Below are 20,973 nucleotides of genomic sequence, written 5' to 3' on the forward strand. Positions count from 1 at the left end.
ATGTGACATCACACGCACGACACGCAATGCGGATGGGATGGAGTGAAGCCAGCCTCAGCCCAGGGAGGGAGGGAAGGAGGGAGGGAGAAGGGAGGGAGGGAAGGAGGGAGGAGGAGGAGGAGGAGGGAGGGAAGGAGGGAGGAGGAGGAGGAGAAGCAGCAGGCAGGTATGAAGGTGAGGAAGCCATCTTTTGTAAAAGAGCCAAACCAAAGAACTCAAAATGGGAAAAAAAAAGAAAAGAAGAGTGTGCTTTTTCTTTTTTTTTTTCAAATCCTCACAGGTAAGTTTTCAAACAGCGATCGTATGAATGTTATGTAACTCTGTCATTTCACTGTAACAGTATAAATCATCAACAGCAAATGGGAACAAGGGAAAACGTGTCTCACCTAGGATGGCGGTCGGCACAAAGGGATCTGCTCACACCCCCCCGAAACAAGTGCAGGTGAGAGAGGAGAGAGAGAGAGAGGAGAGGAGAGGAGAGAGAGAGAGAGAGTTGTGGTTAATAAATGAAGCAAAGACAAAAACCCACAAAGACACAACAGCAGCAGCAATAACCCACAGTTTTTATTTCTTGCCAAACTCACACAACAAGAAACTTATCATGATTTTCTAGGAAAAAGCCAATTATACAGTCAGTTTAGTTGATTAGAAAAAAAAAAAAAAAAAAAATCTCTCGCTGCCCTTTACTCCATCTAATCAATGAGCTGTGATCTGAATACATAAGACACACAATTACGGATATTATTTGGAGAAATGGAAGCTATAATTGACGAGCTGAGTTCCACTCGGTTATGAGCAGAGTGAAAACTCATCTAAAGTCAATTTATCTCCCTTCTCATTAGTGAGATCTTTGTCTAATTTGTTGAGCACATATGAAAACTATGAATACACGTCGCACATTAACGCCTTAGACTGTGTTTCACGCGGAAAACAACATAATTAACACTATTATTGTCTGTGTTCAACGCACTTCTTCCTGTAGGGATGAAGTGAAATACAGTGTGTGTTTACCTGGGTAGAAGGAGTTGGGGGGGATGGAAGCAGTCAGAGTGTTGGCTTTGGGCAGCGTGAAGGAAGAGGGGGAGGATCCGGCTGCAGACGCAACAAAGGGAAACATCAGTGCATCAACAGTGGAGGAGGTTCTCAAACTTTACAGCAACATATAGACAAAAATACACCTTTTATATTAGGTTACATTCAACTTTATTGTCATTGCACAGTACAAGTACTTATACAACGAAATGCAGTTAAGCGTCTAACCAGAAGTGCAAAAAAGGCAGTAAAAGTGCAGAGTATTGTGCGTATTAAAGTGAAAATGTAAATAAATAAGATCTGTACAGTAAGAAATATATATGGAATATTGCAGTATTAACAGGAATTGTAAGATATAAGGACGATGAATACACTATGAGCAGGGTAAAAATATAATATATATAAATATGAATACACTATAGGCGGGATATACAGTAGTAAAAAAAAGTAACAGTCAGTGCAAATGTACAAATGTTTTATATTCCTGTCGTCCAAATGACACTTCAACATTTCCGTCTCTAAACTGAAGAGAAAACATGTTTACTCAGTTCTCCTATGGAAAATTAAGTTTTTGTTTTTTGAGTGCACACTGTGGCAGCTCTGAGTCTCTGAGACCTTGAGCAAATCAAACTGTTACAGTCAGATGAGAACATGTGTTTCTTTGAAATTTGAGTGAATGGATCCTTCACATGCAGGTAAAGAAATTTGTCTGAAATCCAGCGTAATTCAATTTGAATCTTGCCTTTGTTAAGCACCCTTTAAACTGACCTCAACCAATATGCACGGTTTATTACTTTGCTGCACAAACTTCTCATTTTGTCCATTTCACGAAGTTTGAAGCTGTTGGGAACTCAAAACACATCCTGAATGACATAGGTGCCTTTAGAAATGTACAATGTGCCGTCATCACCACTCGGAATGTCTTTATTGAACATTTCTAAAGAGCTAAAAATTGTAGTTAAACAAATTATACACATATATACACAAATAAAAAGTAAGTTATATTATTGCGTGTATTTAAAAAGGTTTAAAAGAAAAAAACATATTTCCGAGGGATATTGCCTTTTATTTTCAGATGTTTAATCTTTGATAGGTTCACGGTCGTAAAAAAACGTACATGATTCAGTTTTGTGTTACTGCACTTTATGTTGAAAGTTTGCGAATAAATAAAACTGTAGGAGTAAAGTGTTTTGTGTGTTTATAGTGAAAAGAGTTTCTATGAATCTAACTCGTAAAAAAAGTCCGTTAATTCTCCTTTAGGAAGTTACATCGTCGAGAATAAGACTGACACTACCACTTGTTTCCATCATCAGTTCAACTTACTTTCTATATTTTTCAATAAAAATGTCAACTTCAGCCCAAGTTGACATTTTTAGAAACCCAACAATCCATTGATCAAATGCATTTAGAAAAACAGCAAATATTCAAATAGGGAACAAGTGATTTTTCCAGTTATTGGATCAACTTATAAATTATAAAATGTACACGTGTAATCATTAGAAAGCAGAATAATCCCTGCAGGGTTTTACCGTATGTTAATGAGTTATGAACCAACAAATAACTCAGTATTATATATATATATATTTTATAAATACTTATACAATTGTGTCTTAAGGACGTTACATTCTTTAAAAGAAAGGGATTGAAGTGACGATTTCCATGTGAAATTTGTATCTAAAAAATCAGGATCTATAGCTGCAGATTTGATGCAGTAAAAAGTACATTATTTAGTAGTATTTAGTAGAAATGGTAAAGAAGAAAGTATTTGAGTGAATTCCCACTGCTGCCGGGTATCGACTGCACCCGAGCAGCAGCATTTACAGTCAGCTGTCACTAACAGGCTCCGTGTTTGTGAGCTCAGTTCGTTCAGCCATAATGTTTTGAGGCAAAATGACACTATCGACAGGCACATGAGGTCGAGCCGAGCAGGATGGAGGTCAGAGTATTAACATTACACTGACAGGCAGAGGGAGAAGTAATGCATTTAAATCATTTACGCTGGCAGACAGATTTGAGCATCCACACTAACAGACAGTTAATCAAGGTCAGAGCATCTTTGGGGCTCAGCCCCTGCAGGGGTGCGGAGACAGAAGCTGCTGTGCAGTTTTAATCTGATGGTTTTTTCCCCGGGATTATACCAGGTCAAGCCCCCGGTGCAGATTTAGCCGAGCTGTCGATCAGCAACGTATTAAGTTTTAACCTGGGACGGAGGAAATTAGTGGGTTATCGCAGCGGAGCCCATCGAGTATGTGTTGTGCGTTTCCTCGGTGAATTGGAAACAGAGCGAAGCCGGGTTCCTGCTCGTGTTCATGTTTATTGATAAGCTCCGAGGTCAAGATTGGGATTTTGAGAGGTCTTCATTATTGATCAGGATACCAGACTCGCTCCAGGCCATTAACGAGCGTTTACACAATTATTACCACGGCTGACCAGCGGTGGTGCAGAATCCACATAGTCAATCATTTATGTAGTTTACTTTTATCTAATTTAACAGAAATTAATGTTGAAACGGACAGAACAACCCCCCACCCCCTTGGAGCTTCCTGTTGAAGAAAAGAAAAATCGTTTTTCAGAATGATATCAAAGCCTTTTCTGGCAAATGAAAGGAAATTCTGTTCAACTGTTTAGAAGAAGCTGTTTCTCCACCAAACCACCGGTAACTGCAGGTAGGATTTCAAAAAGCTACAAAATTACCGTCAAACCATTTGCATGGAGCAAATAAAGTCTGATAGAGGAACAGTTCTTCATTAAAAATCCATTTTCAAAACCGATTTATGCAACTGGTTGTGATAAGGGATCACGATAACCCAAAAAAATGAAATACTCATTCTGCAGAATTAAGAGATTTGTGTCGGGAAACGTCAAAACAAATGTGAGTCCGTGACGCGAATGTTCACTTTGAAAACGACAATTTCAAACTGAAACTGAGTTTTTCTTTTTTAACTCCAGAGCATGTTCTCTAATCCAGCGTTCAGCTTGTCCCAGTGTGACCACTTCCTGTGCAGCCAAGTTTGATTTCTGTCTCACCTGATCAAACCAAATAAATTGCCTCCAGCCGACCCTGTGTGTGTGTGTGTCTGTTTCTGTGTGTGTGTGTGTGTGTGTGTGTGTGTGTGTGTGTGTGTGTGTGTGTGTGTGTGTGACCGTAGAAAGCCAGGTATAAACCGACGCTGGCCGGTCTCACCTCGACCGTTGAGCGTGAGGTTGCACTCGCTGCGTCCGTTGAGTGTGAGCGCACACTCGCTGCGTGTGTTCAGTGTGTTCAGCGTGTGGCTGTGTGTGTCCATGAAGGACAGCGCCTCGTCACAGTTGGTGCCCTGCTCCGTGTAGCTCTTGTCCATGGAGTTGACCATCACCGTCATTTCCTGCCGGGTGCTGTTCAGCGTCTCCTTACGCTTCTTCGCCAGTTTCCTTCACAGGGGAGGAGGGGAGAGGACAAAAAACAAAAAAACACACACAATCAGACAAAAAACAACAATGACTGCGCTCGAATGGATCTGATATGATATTGCTGGTGATGACTCATGGATGTAATGAGCTGGCTGCAGAGCTAATGTGCCCCGGGCTGTGGTCACATTAAGGTTTATTAGGCTCCAGATGACTTTTTCCCAGCGAGGGGGAATATAAATCCTTGAGAAAGTGGAAAGGTGTGACACCCTGACCCAGTTACATCAGAGGGCCTGATGGTTTAAAATTAGCCGCGTGCTCCGGGAGAATAGGAGTTGCGAATTCAACGCTGAACTGAAACAGTCAACCTGCTTTTATTGACCTACTTTGGGTTGATGCGCCAGAACCTACAAACTATCTGCTCCTAATCAAACAGCATTGAAGCCCTGTGCAGGCGACACACACAGAAACGTACACGTGTACAATGTGTGTGCACGCAGACTTCATGTGTGTGTTCACGCAGACTTCATGTGTGTGTTCACGCAGACTTCATGTGTGTGTTCACGCAGACGCCGTCGGGAGAGATCGACTTTCATGTTAAAGCAGCTGCTGCGCTCACACATCACTTGCTGGCTTCATTTCACCGACTCACACTGGAAAAACAGAATCAATCACGAGCGCCTGCAAAACATTCCCATACAGAGAATCCTTTCATTGATGTTGTGTGTTTTTTGTGTTGCCTCCAGTGTGTAATGTGTTGGACTCTGCTCGGTCCCGGACTGATGTGTATTCCACTCAGTGGATTCCACATCAATTGCTGTCGATTCATGGTCTCCAGAGGATGAGTTCAAATGATTTATATCAGCAAGTAAAAAATATAACTTCAATTGTTTGACTTAAGACTTAATGTTAACTTTAAAGAACATATTTAATCTATATATATCATTATCTTTAAAGACTGCTGCATTAATACAGCACCAAAGAGCTACTATGATTGTGTAGATTATCATTCCGTTATGTTTTGGTTACTCGGTGGATGGATCAAGACAAAAGGGCCAATCCAGAACATTGCAATTTCAGATTTCCAATGACATTTTCATAGTTTATAGATCTTTATGAAAAAGATCACCTGTTAGTGTGTGCAGTTTATATGCAGCTGGACTTAGGGGCCTGTTGGGCTTTGGCAGAGGTTTGCACTCTTGTTCCAGTTTGTTTGTTGGTTGTTTTTTTGCAGGATTAAGCATAAACCACAGATTTCTACCAACCTTTTTTGAAAGGATGGGACCTGGGACTGGGAAGAACCCATTAAACGTTGGTGTGGATGCAAAAATCGTTTGTTTACATTTCTTGTATAAGAAACAGACACGTGTAGGATTGTTCGGCCTTGGATACACATACGTACTTTGACGCTGTAAGATTATAATTTGTTTTTAAGTGTCAAATCAAAGGGAGAAATCCAGGATTCTCTTTCAATTTCTTTAACATTGCAAGTTTAGAATTCCAATGACTTTTTCATAATGTATGGATCTTTATGAAAAAGATCATATGTTAGAGTGTGCAATTTATATTTGATCACTATAATTTAGGGGCCCTTCGGCAGAGGTTTGCACTCTTGTTCTATTCGGTTTGTTGGTTTGTTTTTTTAGCAGGATTACAGATTTCTACCAACCGTTTTGGAAGGATGGGACCTAAATGCAAAGTAAACAGCGGAACGAAAAATCTTCTACATTTGTGTAGGATTTTACATTTGTGTAGGATTTTACATTTGTGTAGGATTTTACAGTTGTGTAAGATTTTTCGGCCTTGGAGACGCAGACGTACTTTGTAGCTGTAAGATTATACTTTGTTTTTAGTGTCTTGATTGCTCCATGTAGCACAAATGTTGAATTTGCTCATCTCCTCCCGATTCTATCAACTTTGTTTTCAAGTGTCTGACGTGAATCTCTGAATCTCTGACGCCAACCTTCACCTCTGACCTCCTCCAGGAAAGAGTCAAATAATGCATCGCATCAAAACTCTGAAGACTCAACCCACTCCCCCTGCCCTCCTATATTTCCACATAAGTTGCACGACAGAAAAAAATGGCAAACAGCTTGAGCGTGAACATCCTTTAGCTGCGGCCGAACCCGCTGCCTGCCGCTGCTCTGTAGCTGGAGGAGAGCGAGTGGAGTAAGAATTAACTACGGCAGCTCTCACACTGATCCCGGCACTTTGTTGCTCTCCGTGTGACCCCTCTGCCTGTTTGAGCTGCAGTCTCTCACGCGGACGACTGCTGTCTAATGACGCACTCCTGCTGTTTTGTTTTCGCAAATCTCCCCTGTTTGTTCAATTCCGTCGCTGTCTCGTGCCATATGGCGGCGGCCCCCCCCGCTGCCTTCAAACAGTCATTTGCTCTGAAGGCCGCGACGTGAGGCTAATGGTTCTTCCGTTCCTCAAGAAAGGAAAGTGACAAAGTAGTGACATTTTCATCTGCTGGACCCACTTTCTGTCTTTAATATGCAATTAAAGTCGGGAACAAAATGGCAATCGTGTCTCCCCCCCCCCCCCCCACCCCCACCCCCACCCCATTTTGGCTTCATATTGTAATAGGACAGAGTGAGGAGGGGAGGGGGGGGGATGTGTGCACCCCGGGCCATATCAAGAATGATTCTGCACAGTGTGAGCTCACAACTGTTTAGAACCAGGTTTTTAATACTGTATCACTATTCTCACTCCTGCATCTGCCAGCACCCGGAGTCCCGTGTGTTCCCGGCCCGGGTGACAGCCGCAGATAAACAAGGCTGCACGGACACCGGCGCCAAAAAAACCAGGAGAAGCACCGGCAACACCGAGATGGTTGCTAAGCACGGTGGGTGTTAGATGAAGATTAATTGGCACGCTATTCTCCCCTCATTTGTAAGGAGGGAAACTGTAATGATAGATGACTATATTACAGGGTCTGATGTGCTGAGAGCGATGGCAAAAGGAAGTGTACAGTGGGAGTGTTGGCGCCTGTCGGTGGATGCGACGATTCATCATATCCTCACGACGGCTACAGCTTAAAGCCGCACATGTTTAAAAAAAAAACAGCATTTGTAGTAATTGATTTATTCGCAGACATGCCCGACAATAAAATTCCTCCTGAACGTCGTTGAATATTTAAAAAGACAGATGGAGGGAAGAGAGCAAACATGGGCAGGTGACTATATAACAGGCAACCCTCATTAAAGAGAGAGAGAGTCTGCAGCTCAGCACATGACAGGCCGGGTGGATCTGGGATCTAAGTGAGCAGTGGCTCCTAACTCCATGAGTTCAGCTGCAACAGAAAAGAGAAGTCGCTCAGATTGCATGTGTGTGTGTGTGTGTGTCTGTCTCTGTGTGTGTGTCTGTTCAGTGGGAGGTGACGCCGCCGCCGCAGCTTCTAAAACGAGATCTTCAAAAACCTCAAGCTCAGCATGGTGGGGCCTCATTTCCGAGCGGGAGCAGCCTAAACCTTGTGACATTGGGACAAAGACGGCTTCATTAGACGATCTCTGCCCGGGCGCGTGTACGTGATGACTGACACCCAGCTGGGAGGGGCAACAAAAGCATCTTTGATTTAACCCAGTGGGGGCATTTCACTGGTTGTTTTGTCTCATCGCAAAACTTTTCCTCCATCTATTATCACCCAGTTTGTCTGTTCATCCGTCACCTTTTCTGCCGTATTTACTCGCATCAGAAGACGAATACACAGCAGAAAGAACGGGTATTTCTCAAAGCAGAGTATTTATTGCTGCAACTGTTTATCTGCTGGCGTGATTGCTTCATTGATTCTGTACAGCCGGGCTTTCTTTTTTTTTAAACAAACAATAAAAGAAAGCATTTCCCCTTCGTTTTTTGCCTCCTCATCCAAAGAATAGGAATGAAGTTGCACAAAGAAAGAGAAACAACTTTAAACTTTCAATTAACTGTTTAAAATATGTGTCTACGTTTCTGAAATTGAAGAAAACGCTGTAAAGTCTCATTTCTTTTAGTTTTAAAGCAACAGTGATTGACTTATTGATTCTAAAACTCGTATTCTAACAACAAAATACTGATTTGTGTATCGTGCCAAACCATGTGACACACATGTTGTGTAAGTGGAACATTATCCTAGAGATGTATGCATTTAAAACGTCATTATTTTCTGCCCTGAGCTGCTCTTCCTCCTTCTTGCTCCTCATCATCATGCAGAGCTCGTGGGTGAAAAAAAAAAGAAAAAATCTGTGCAAGGCTTGTACCAATTAATGTGATTCTTGCTGCATGTTCGTCTTGTAAGGTTTAATCAAGGTGCTCGCCCGGAGCACATTGTGTTATACACGCTGCGTTTAGGAGGCCTCGCGTTCGGGCTGAGGAAGAGATCGGTGATAATGACAAGAAACATTTCTAAAGAATCACAATGGTGATGTACGTATCTCACTGTCCGTGGTTCCTTTTGTTATATTTTAATATTAAACATTAGTACAAATACTAAAAATGGCTCCATCAATTTCTTTCCGTTCTTTTTCTAAGTTTGATATGACACTGGAAAGACATGTATGTAGGTAGTCATCCTGCCTAAAGGGATTTACATGATACAACCTGTCAGATGGAACATGTTACTCCTGATCTGTGTTGGAGAAATTGGCTTTAATGAGCTGATATAACTATTAGACAGATGCTATGTTATCCTTACACAGAATTTCAGAAATCACAATCCTTTCTGCTAATTATTTTATTACTATACTGCTTCAATTATCAATCAAAGTAGTATTACTAGCGATTTAGTTGCTTTGGGTCAGTGGAACAAGTTATGTGCATAATACGAACATATAATCAGCTTATAAAACTGTTATGATGAATGTATTAGTGAAAAGTTGCCTCTTTACTCATCCAGCAGACAAGGAGCAACATTAGAATTCACTTGGAATCTGGCTTCTGGCAACTTGACACATACTCAAGTCTGATCCTCACTCTGCTTTTAGCTAAATTTTGGTCTCCACCAACTCCTGAGGAATGTATTTCTGTCTTCGGCTGCTAAAAGTGCCACAATATTACCCAGCTAGTTGCTAATTTTATACATCTGCTGTTTGGTGCTGGTTATATGATGAACAGTGGAGTATTAATAGCTTTTATATATTTGAAAACAATTATTTTCTGTGACAACAATCATCCTAAACTTTCTCCAAAGTTCTGCAGAGATTTCCCTCCAGTCAAATCCTTTCATATTTGCCATAGTAATTTAATCCTTTGTTCATAGAAAAATATTGTATTATGCAAATTGCATTGCAAATCAAATTGACTTAGTACAATAAAGAGATTAATGTCAAGAATGAATTTACTCGTAGCTGCAAATGTCTATTAGTGCAGCCGCTAAGGTAAAGTGACACATTTTCTACAGCTTGTATTTAATAATGTAATCAAGACATTTTAAAATCTGATTCTAGTGTAAACGTGTTTAGCTTTAGTGTGGATCTACTTTTTTATTTTTTGATGTTACAGGTTTTCCATTGAGAAATAAGTAAAATATTAAACTGACTAATAAATAAAGTGTTTTAAATCGCACACCTGTGGTTTAGGGAAAGTAACACAGTAAATATATTTCCACTTAACATGCCTGTCGCTTGGTGGGTAAATCCCATGCTCACAGGAATAAAGACCCGATCACAACCCGCTGCCAGTTGATCTCCCTCTCGTACCCGGCAGCAGCAGCGGCCACAGCGGCCACCTGATTAAAGGACGGTCATATATTTGATCACACATGTGACTGCATCGGTAATGAGCCCCTGACTGATGTGGTGCGTGCCGTTGGCCCCCGCAGCCACTGGACTCTGGCAATCCACCTAAAGTGCATATTTTGGCGAACGCAGGATTTTCTTTACAAAAAGACTTTGATGAATGCGTGAGAGCATTAATAAATAGGGTTCATCAATCATAGAGGTGTTGTAATCTCATGGCTGGCAACAGGGCTGTCATCAGAGCCGCTGATGAACACTTCAGAGAAGCATCTGGAGGAGGAGAGCTTCTCCTGAATGCAGTCTATTATTCATTTGACAATATAAACTTTGCATTTGTGCAACATCTTAGGTTTAATCTGCTTGATAAATAAGTTGAGACCCCTTGGCTCTGTCCACGTTAAACACCAGAGACAGATATGAGCAGACGCTTGTTTTAAAGCTTCATCCTGATTCATTTAATACATGATGCAAACCTGGACCAACTCTTATTGGCCTCTTGGTTTTAGATGGAGATGCAAACCTAGTTTTTACCATCCAGATGTATTTAGCTGAAGAGGTATTATGAAGTTCTTACTTTTATTAATTTGCTCCAACAAAATGTGACAAAACCTCAAAAAAGATGCTAAGAATAATTTAAAATGAAATCAAACTATAAACATGAAGCGTGTCTGATAAAATAAATACTGCAGCTGCAGGGGACGTGACTAAACCAATTAAATCATCAGTTTGAAATAAGCCATTTATTCTTGTTCTAAAATGTTATGGTGCTGTAGATTTTCCATTTCCAGGTTTTTTTGTCACTTGTTGCAGTTTAAACAGCTTAAATAATCATATATTTGATTTTGCAAAGTCAAACTAGATTTGCAGAAGTGTGTTTTATCAGTTATCTGTGAGAATCGGCTGCTGTCGTGGCACTTTCCCACACGAGGATCATTAATACTTCATGTCCTCTAACTGTAGAGTCTTGTTAGCTGCCGAGCGGAGTCACAACATCTGCAGCCCTGCAGAGTCTTTCTTCTGAAATCCAAGCAGCAAAACCCAGCTTCCATTCTGATGCCTCCACCACTGAGCCGGCGATTTGGCTTCACACCATCCCGCCCATTGTGTCAGAGCCAGAAAACCCAAACTGAAACGTTGTCAATTAGAGCAAACAAAACCCTCATCTAAGATTCAGTGTCCTTCTAATGCAAGAATAGACTCGTCCAAGATATAAAATTAGCAAATAAATCCCCAACTTTCTTGCAGCTCTTCCCAACTGACTCTTCTGGAGGCAGCTCCATGATGAAACACAGCTAAATTCAATGAATTACTGTCGGGGTTGTTTTGATACAGCTGCACGCACACTGGCACCAAGCCGACAAACCAACACACACACACACACACACACACAGACGTAATAATTAAAATAACAAAACCACAAAAACGATATTTGGATTGTTTCACTGGCATCTCTTCCTGCGTCGCCCGGCCAACGTGCGCTCGCAGCTTCCACGACACCACTCCTCTAAGTCGCCGGGTTTTCCATTCAAGACAGCTGTGATCTATAGCGTGAGTGACACGCGGCGTATTCAGAGTAGTATTATCTCCAGGTGTATTCTGAGATGTTCTTTGATGCGCGGCAGCCTCCATTCTCCCCTCTGATCACAGTCATCGCAACACAGATTAGTTGGCATCCGTCACAAAGACTGTACAGGGGGAGCAGCGGAGGAGAAGGAGAAGGCAGAGCTGCAGAATAAGCTTCTTTACCATTCAGAGGTGTGATGCAGGATCAGCTGTTGTATTAAGAGCGAGTCAAGCGGCGCCGCGGCTTTTGTTTTTCATGATGTCGCGCACATGTAAATACAGAGGAGGCCGGTGTGCGTGCTCACAGCTGGCTCGTTCTGGACTAGTGGCAGAAACTTGGACTATGGGCAGAAAAGGTCTCTGGTTCGTCTCTGGTTCTACTCCACGGAGAAACAACAAAAAGACGAACCTGGAATGATCTGTCCAAAAATCCAAGAGGATTCTCCCTACCCTGTCTAGTGCCCCTGAGCAAGGCACCTTACTCCCCCAACATCTGCTCCCCGGGCGCCGTACACGGCTGCCCACTGCTCTGTGTGTCCTGCACCAGATGGGTTAAAAGCAGAGGTTACATTTCCCTCCTTGCATGAGTGTGCTTGTGCATGTCTGTGCATGTGTTTGGGACAAATAAATGTATCTTAATCTTAATCAAACGCTCCTGTCGGTCTAAAGAGACACAACTCCACCATCACCGTAGAATGGATGGGATGGACGTGCAGCAAACCCAGGAGAACATGCTCGGAAATCAAAAAAGCAGGGAGAAGCGTGAGGGCTGAGATGGTGTGAGGATCGTGAGGATCGTGAGAGGATGGAGGAAGAAAGGGGAGAATAAAGCATCACATGCACATGGGGCCCAAGTGGTACGGTCAACATGTTAGCTCATGCTACAGAGTCATCCACTGATTTATTTTGGGGGCATTTGCAGAGTGAAAACATCAGGGTTGAAAATGTGAAATATTGGAATCACCTCATTGAGGTTCGGGGCACAGCTACAGCCCAGACGCGCCCGTGTTCGGCACTTCAAAACATCGGAGTCTGACAAGTCGACAGAGATGAAATCATCGGAGGCGAATGAAAAATTCACACTCGGTCAAAGATGCAGTAGCTGCCGCATTGACTTCTTTTTTCTTTCCCTCCCTCTCTCACAAGACGAGTTTGGCAGCCGTACAATCATTAAGGCAGTTTAGTTCATCATTTGATAAACAAACCCCCTTAAAAGTCTCTGCAGGAATACGTCTGCAGTAGCGTCTCGGTGGCAGGTTTTGTTTTCGTGTGTGTGTGTGCGTTGCTTTTTCCGTGTGAAGCCGTGCCAACGTGACATAAAGCGCGATGTGCTCGTCGCGTGGAGAAGCGTCGGAGTGCGAGTCCCTCCGTTCCTCCCGCAGAGAGAGAGAGATCTACACTCGGGCCTCTGTAATGGCTCCGGGCGGGAGAGAGGGATGACATGGCTCTTTGCATGCATGGAGAAAAAACAGCGTGTGGGTGAGAAGCATGGCACTAACATTACACAAAGTGGTTACTTACAGGTAGTAAGTGTAGGAGTGATAGGTTCTTCTGCCCGAGTGGGGTGGTGGTAGGATTTAAAGCGGTGGAGGAGGAGGGGGGAGGGGGGGTGGGAGGGGGATGGAATGAAAAGGAAAGAAAAAAGTAAAAATATATTAATGTTTTTTGAAAAACGAGACGAAAATGAACAAAAATCAGATATGGTGGCATACGTGGAGGTAGACTAGTGGAGGTGATCGCTTGGAGTCGTGTCACGCGGGCGTCGATATAAAGCTACGCTGGGAGACTGCGATACGAGAAGGAACCAGGCTGTCGCTAAAAAGAACCCCCACCACTTTTATGAATACGTAATATTTATCCACCTATAAAGAAATTACCATATCTGACCTCGGAGGCTGCAGCCTAATGAGTGGATTGAATGTCTAAACACAACTAGCGATTCCCTGTTGGTAACAGTAAATTACACAAAATTCAATCAATGAAGTCATCTCCATCTCTGCTTTGATTAAGGCTAATTGAAAACAATTCCATTAGCGTGCGCGGATTCTCACACCCACCCACTGATCGCTGCGCTACACACACACAGGAGCTGCTGCGGAAAGTGAAGAATCTTACATTACCGGCAAAAAATAAACATCTAGCATGATGACTTTCTTTTATCAGCAGTACACAACTACACCTTCCCACTGTGTTTACTTCATCTACTCTCCTGACTTTTTGCTCTTTCAATCAAGACAAGCAGAGGAAACATTAAAAGTTTAAAGTACATTAAAGCTAACAAACACCACGTTGTGTTTGGAGATGTAATTGTTTTTTTTTCCAAACGAGATATTAAAAGGAAACATAGTTCTCTGCAGAAACTGAGATTCTATTGTGTGGACAAGAGGGGGTTGATATTTGCTGAGCCGGAGCTCCTCTGATTGCTGGGGTATGTACAGAGGACCCCTCACCAGTATGGGGTCCAGGGCGAATGTAAACTTAGCCTTCAGCTACGCCGCCAACCTCTTTTCCTTATGAGCCTTTCATCATATTTTCTTTCTTATCTCCTTCCCGCCTCACTCCATTCCACAGGCCTCAGAAACACTGTTTTTCCCCCTATTCCCATTCCGATGCCATTGAAGCGCTGCACATTTGTTTGAGAGTGCCGTGGAACGGGATTAATTTTTCATGGCACACTGTATCTCATGGCTGTAAACAGCCTTAATGGGGCGTATCAACATCATCAAATTAATTATTTACTCTGACGCTGACAATACCACTGTTTGAGGGAGGAATACACCAAGTGATGCCAGATTGAATGGGAGCGACTGGTTTGTGGGAACTAACTTCGAACCTCTTGCACAAATCTGAATAAGTATTTCAACGAGTAAGAGGGAAACAACAAACCTTTTCTTCATGAGGAGCACGACTCCCAAGAAGATGATGACGAAGAGGAGGATGCCGGCGATGACCCCGGCGATCTTCACCGTGTGGTCGGTCTGTTTCTCGGGCTCCACGGCGTCGGGCTTGTGAGTGGCTGATCCTGGAAAGAACGCAAAATAAAGATCAAACACAGAAGGTGAAAATCCACTTAGCAGAGTGTGAATCAAATCTAATGACTATTTGTTAGTGAGCTCCATAAACCAAACGGCAGAGAACACGTTTATATTTCCAGTATTTCCTCTCATCGATTTTGACTGCGCCGAGGACGGAGGTTGACGAATCAATACGCTGATATTCTGTGGCATTCCGCAGACTGAAATATCAATGCACATTTATTGGCTCAGACTAATGTTTATTCTGAAAGTGAGAGACTTCCCTATTGTCCTGCCGACTCCACCTTCAGCTCCATCCTTGGTGGGAAATCAGCGCTCTGTGGATCAAGCTGCAGCGGGAGCGATAAGTGTGTGCACCATCTTTACCCTTGGTTAATCATGTTCGGGGCAAATGGGTTCTGGGGGCTGCGGGAAAAAATGGAGGATGCAGGACGGCAAAGATAATACCCCAACGAGATAAAGAAATCCTGAAATAACCAAAACATTAAATATCAGCTAAGGGAAGGGAAGATAGCCAATAACGGCAGACACAGAGAGAGCGGGAGAGGAGGGGGGGGGGGCGGGACGCTTGTTTTAACAGCATCTGCTCCCTGGAAAGTGATAAGAAACACTTTGAGGACGACAGCGTTTGCCGGAATCTCGACTGTCCACCTGAACAACACCATTATTCCTTGTCACCGGGGGTAAATTTAGAATGATAAATTGTTGTGTCAGACCAATCTGTTACAGCGAGCTTCCCTCCACTCATCAGCGTTGCCATTTTCTCCCGCTATCAAAAAAAAAAAAGTGAGCATCCATCCTGAGCTGCTTGTGACGTATTGTTCTTGCTCCGGTGTGTTGTTATCAACAGCCATTGCTCTATTTAGGTATCAGTGTGTAGGACAGAGTGGTGGAGGATTTTTTAAACTGGCGGCACATTAAGAATCTTGTCTGGCTCCTGATTTTGCCCCAGTATTGTGTTTCAGGCTAATCTTATAGAGATGCTGTCTGTAGCAAGTTTCTGCCACAAGTCAATATTCTTCCATTCTGACCTTCGGGGAACTTGAGATTCAGACACAACAAGTCGAAAATAAGTAGATTTTAAATTCTGCGTTCCTGAAAGATTTCCCAGATCTTCACGACGAGCACTTCAGCTTCCTTTTCTGTGCTTACTGTTGTCACAACTGCAGAAACTAACAACACCGAACACTTAATCTCACGGAAATAATGAGAAATATTCATGAAAAGGGGATTAACTCCCGACAGGAATCGCCAACATCGACACATCAAATGACAATCGCACCTCAAACAGGTCTTTCATGTCCAGTAATACCCAGAAGATAAAGGCAGAGGACAATGTCTGCGAGTTTTTGATTTAATCGCATTCGTTCTATGCAAATTGAAAGACAATAAAACCAAAAACACACACACGTGCAATATTTCACTTGTTTGTTTTCCTGTTGTCGTTGCGGCTGCAGCAGTAAACACAAGGTCTGATAACAGAGAATGTGCAGAAAGCTACAGGTCTGACCTGTGAGTTGGTTGTCACCAGCCGCTGGGGCGACCCGGATGTAGGGCGTTGTGAGCTGGGTCACGAGAATGGCGGCTGAGTATAGTCAGTGGATCCAGGACGGCATGCAGGAGAGAGAGAGAGAGAGAGAGAGAGAGAGAGAGAGAGAAGGCCACACTGAAGCCATTTCAACATTTCCCATCATCATGCAACACTGAGGCAGAGAAACAAAACCATCACAGTATTAGAAAGCATTTCACAATTCGTTTCAGTAAGTCACAATCAAAGTTTTATGTCTATGAATATGTTTTGTGAGGTCACAGTGAACTTTGACCTTCGACCACAACCATCCAATTAGTTCCTCCATTAGCTCAAGTGAACATTTGCACCAAATTTAAAAAGGAAATTCCCTCCAGGCGTGAGTGAGATATCGTGTTCACACTGTCGCCGGAGCCGAGGCATAAAAATGTGTCTCCTCAGGTGAGAAATTGCTCCTGTGATCCCTCCACTTCCAGAATGTGCTGTTTGACTTCCGCCTATTGAGCCGAGCAGATGGAGATATCTGCAAGTCCATGAGAAATCTGCAGTGAATGTAAAATCCACAATATATACCAGATCGTTGGGGCGTGTGACAGGAGCCTCGGCAGCTCGGAGCCGGGTGTGACCGGGGCTCCCTCCGGCCGTATCAACTCTGCTCCCGGATCAATGCTGCTTAGACTTCATCATCCCTAATGTGCCGAGCCGGACGTACAGGCAGCATAGCTAAGTACCTACAGAGCTAAGTGGGCACACTCCCGGTCAGTGAAAAACACATGTTCCTGTGCAATGTGTTGATCTAATTCATGTGAGGTGTTTTTCAAGACAATTACCGTGAACTCTAACCTGCTTCTACTGTGTTGTTCAAGGAAGAGTGAGCGTAATATGTAATTCTGTGATTCTCATTTAGAAACATGTTAATTTTGTTAGTTTCCACGAATCGAGTTATTCCAGGAACAGACAACAGCCTCCTTCCACACGATCTGATCTCATCCTACCTTTGGTGGCGACTCGAACACAGTCGATTTTGGTCTCCTGTGCAAATAAGAGAAGGAGGGGGAGAGAGAAGGAGAGACAAGGATCAGAGAGGATCAGAGATCATTAAAACACACAAAGCACAGACGTGAGACACACGCACAAAGACACACACAGTGGACAACACCGATCTGAGAAGCCACAACAGCTCGACCGGCTCCACGCTGTCCCCTATCATCTGTCGGGCTCGGTGACTGTGACACCAAACGCGGTTGGGCGAGCGGGCCCGTGGCACAGATTAGCGGCGCTGAGCTGCTGATTTGTCAGCCGGCAGCGATGTGTCGGCAGCCCGCGGCTCAAGGTGGTCAGCCACTGTGGAGGAACCAGCGCTCTGTGACAGGCGACACCAGCCCCAGCGTGCAGGCGCTCCAAAAAGGACACGTCAGGGAGCCTTTCTGAATATGTAATGGAGTTTCAGCTCCGACAACAGCCTTCAACAAACGCAAAAAAGAACACTTCTCTTACTGCTGGCAGGGAAGAAAAAAAAAGAAAGTTTCTCGTCAACAGCGGCCTAGTGAACAGGAAAGAGGACACAGACAGGAACAGGGAGGCAATGAGTAATACAACACAAAAGACACGAGTGCTGTGTCCCTGTGTCGGGCCGAGCCGAGCTGTCCGATGAGCAATGAGCACAAGTGGAAGAGAAGGCATCTGGTGAAGGACAGAAAAACAACATTCATGTGATCCTGGTTGCACATGCTCTGTTGCTCTGTTGCTCTGCAGATGTCAGATTGTGCTTTTTGTTGAAAAGGCAGCAATACAAGAATTCATGCTTTTGTTTGAAAGGGTGAATAAACCCAGGTATGGATCCATTCACCTTCTCTAAGTGCTTATACATCATTACACATGAATGGAAGTTCGTTATATCCATTCACAGTGACCGTTTAATAAAAATAATACAATTGTTCTCTGGGAATCAAACAACTGAACTAAAAGATGATGTGAGAAATGTCATTCCTGTCTCTCTGTTGTGTTGACAAGGGACTCCTTCATTTTGCTCGTTCAAAGAAGTGTCAGATTGTGCTGTTTGTTAAAAAGTAACATATAGCGTTTATATCATATAGTATTTATATAGCACTTTTCTAGTCTGATGATGACCACTCAAAGCGCTTTACAGTACAGTTTCACATTCACCCATTCATACAGTGCATCTATTCGCAGCACTTTGTTATTCTATGGGGGGCCTTTCAGGGTTCAGCATCTTGCCCAAGGACACTTCGGCATGCAGATGGTTCAGACTGGGGATCGAACCGCCCGACCTTCAGGTTAGAGGACGACCACTCTACCCCTCAGCCACATCACACGGGTTACTGACACTCTAGGTAGACGTAATGTCCATTAGTACGATAACGATAAACCGAGACTGCAATACAAGAATTCATGCTTTAAGTTGAAAAGGGTGAATAAACCCAGGTATGGATCCATTCACCGTCTCTAAGTGCGTATACTATTAAAGAGGCTCAAACAAATCACTCCATCATTACAAATGAATGGAAGTTTGTTGTATCCATTTACAGTGACCGTTTAATGAAAGAGTACATTTGGCCTCGGTGCATCAAACAACTGAACTTAAAGATGATGTGAGAAATGTCATTCCTGTCTTTCAACAATTCAAGTTGAAAGGGTGAATAAACCCAGGTATGGATCCATTCACATTCTCTAAGTGCTTATACATCATTCCAAAAGAATGGAAGTTCGTTATATCCATTCACAGTGACCGTTTAATAAAAATAATACATTTGGCCTCTGGGAATCAAACAACTGAACTAAAAGATGATGTGAGAAATGTCATTCCTGTCTTTCTGTTGTGTTGACAAGGGACTCCTTCATTTTGCTCGTTCAAAGAAGTGTCAGATTGTGCTGTTTGTTAAAAAGTAACATATAGCGTTTATATCATATAGTATTTATATAGCACTTTTCTAGTCTGATGATGACCACTCAAAGCGCTTTACAGTACAGTTTCACATTCACCCATTCATACAGTGCATCTATTCGCAGCACTTTGTTATTCTATGGGGGGCCTTTCAGGGTTCAGCATCTTGCCCAAGGACACTTCGGCATGCAGATGGTTCAGACTGGGGATCGAACCGCCCGACCTTCAGGTTAGAGGACGACCACTCTACCCCTCAGCCACATCACACGGGTTACTGACACTCTAGGTAGACGTAATGTCCATTAGTACGATAACGATAAACCGAGACTGCAATACAAGAATTCATGCTTTAAGTTGAAAAGGGTGAATAAACCCAGGTATGGATCCATTCACCTTCTCTAAGTGTGTATACTATTAAAGAGGCTCAAACAAATCACTCCATCATTACACATGAATGGAAGTTTGTTGTATCCATTTACAGTGACCGTTTAATGAAAGAGTACATTTGGCATCGGTGCATCAAACAACTGAACTTAAAGATGATGTGAGAAATGTCATTCCTGTCTTTCAACAATTCAAGTTGAAAGGGTGAATAAACCCAGGTATGGATCCATTCACCGTCTCTAAGTGCGTATACTATTAAAGAGGCTCAAATAAATCACTCCTACATCATTACACATGAATGGAAGTTCGTTATATCCATTCACAGTGACCGTTTAATAAAAGAGTACATTTGGCCTCGGTGAATCAAACAACTGAACAGAAAGATGATGTGAGAAATGTCATTCCTGTCTTTCAACAATTCAAGTTGAAAGGGTGAATAAACCTAGGTATGGATCCATTCACCTTCTCTAAGTGTGTATACTATTAAAAAGGCTCAAACAAATCACTCCTACATCATTACACATGAATGGAAGTTCGTTATATCCATATACAGTGACCGTTTAATAAAAAGAGTCCATTTGGCCTCGGTGCATCAAACAACTGAACTAAAAGATGATGTGAGAAATGTCATTGGTGGCTTTATGCTGCGTCGACAAGGGACTCGTTCAATGAAGAGCATCATCAACCGATTCATACCACTCACCGATTCGCCCTGGAAACTTTCCGGCCGCTGATGTGTCAGTCTCAAGAGCACAGGCGCTAATTGCATTCAGCCCTGCCTCGTGTGTTATTTCTATTTGCTCCTCAAAGACGTGCCGGTGCTTCTCAAGGAGGCTGTTTATGGTGATTCTCATTCAAGACCACAATCGGTGGCGCTCTTGAAGTTGCCACTGAGCTGTCTGCCGCGGCCCGGCGGAGGGGAGGGCCCCCCCCTGCTAAGTGCCACTCGCTGACAGAGGCTGCGACCCGGACGATCGGTAACCCCGTTGTTGTTGCCTGCCTGCCGCACTTAACTGCCGCTGGGGCGCCTGCCTCTCGTAAACGCAGTTGATCAAAGGCTTGTCTGGCATTTGGCACAAAGCTCCATTGGAAGAGGCGGCAGGAGCAGGGCCACGGCGATGGAGGGAAGGAGCGTGTCACCGCATAGAGCTCTGCATTCCAGGCCTGACCCGGCTGTGTGCTATTAACAGTGCAGACAGTGCTGCTGCTGCTGCTTCACGCCACCAGAGAACAGACACATTCATCTGAGGGCACGTGCAACTGCTGGGGTTTGCATGTGGGATCAGTTGCTTCAGTCTCTGTCAGCTAATACAATACTGTCAGTTAAAGCAAACAGCCTCAAGTGGGGAGAGGCGGTGGACTAGTGGCAGAAACTTGGACTATGGGCAGAAAAGGTCTCTGGTTCGACTTCACGGAGAAACAACA

At 43.4% G+C, this 20,973-nt stretch overlaps 1 protein-coding gene across 1 annotated transcript in view; it reads right to left on the reverse strand.

Moving 5' to 3' along the window:
* The window catches only part of LOC133017819 (receptor-type tyrosine-protein phosphatase mu-like), a 171,993-nt gene that overhangs the window by 45,340 nt on the left and 105,680 nt on the right, over window positions 1-20,973 (reverse strand). Inside the window, exons 13-19 of the mRNA XM_061084029.1 lie at window positions 17,255-17,291; window positions 16,242-16,316; window positions 14,583-14,718; window positions 13,218-13,247; window positions 4,217-4,443; window positions 1,012-1,092; window positions 387-413 (exon numbers count right to left, since the gene is read on the reverse strand). Coding sequence (XP_060940012.1) covers window positions 387-413; window positions 1,012-1,092; window positions 4,217-4,443; window positions 13,218-13,247; window positions 14,583-14,718; window positions 16,242-16,316; window positions 17,255-17,291 — 613 coding nt within the window. The remainder of the gene's footprint in view (window positions 1-386; window positions 414-1,011; window positions 1,093-4,216; window positions 4,444-13,217; window positions 13,248-14,582; window positions 14,719-16,241; window positions 16,317-17,254; window positions 17,292-20,973) is intronic.

The sequence above is a fragment of the Limanda limanda genome, chromosome 13 (assembly GCF_963576545.1).
Source record: "Limanda limanda chromosome 13, fLimLim1.1, whole genome shotgun sequence".
Taxonomy (NCBI): Eukaryota; Metazoa; Chordata; class Actinopteri; order Pleuronectiformes; family Pleuronectidae; genus Limanda; species Limanda limanda.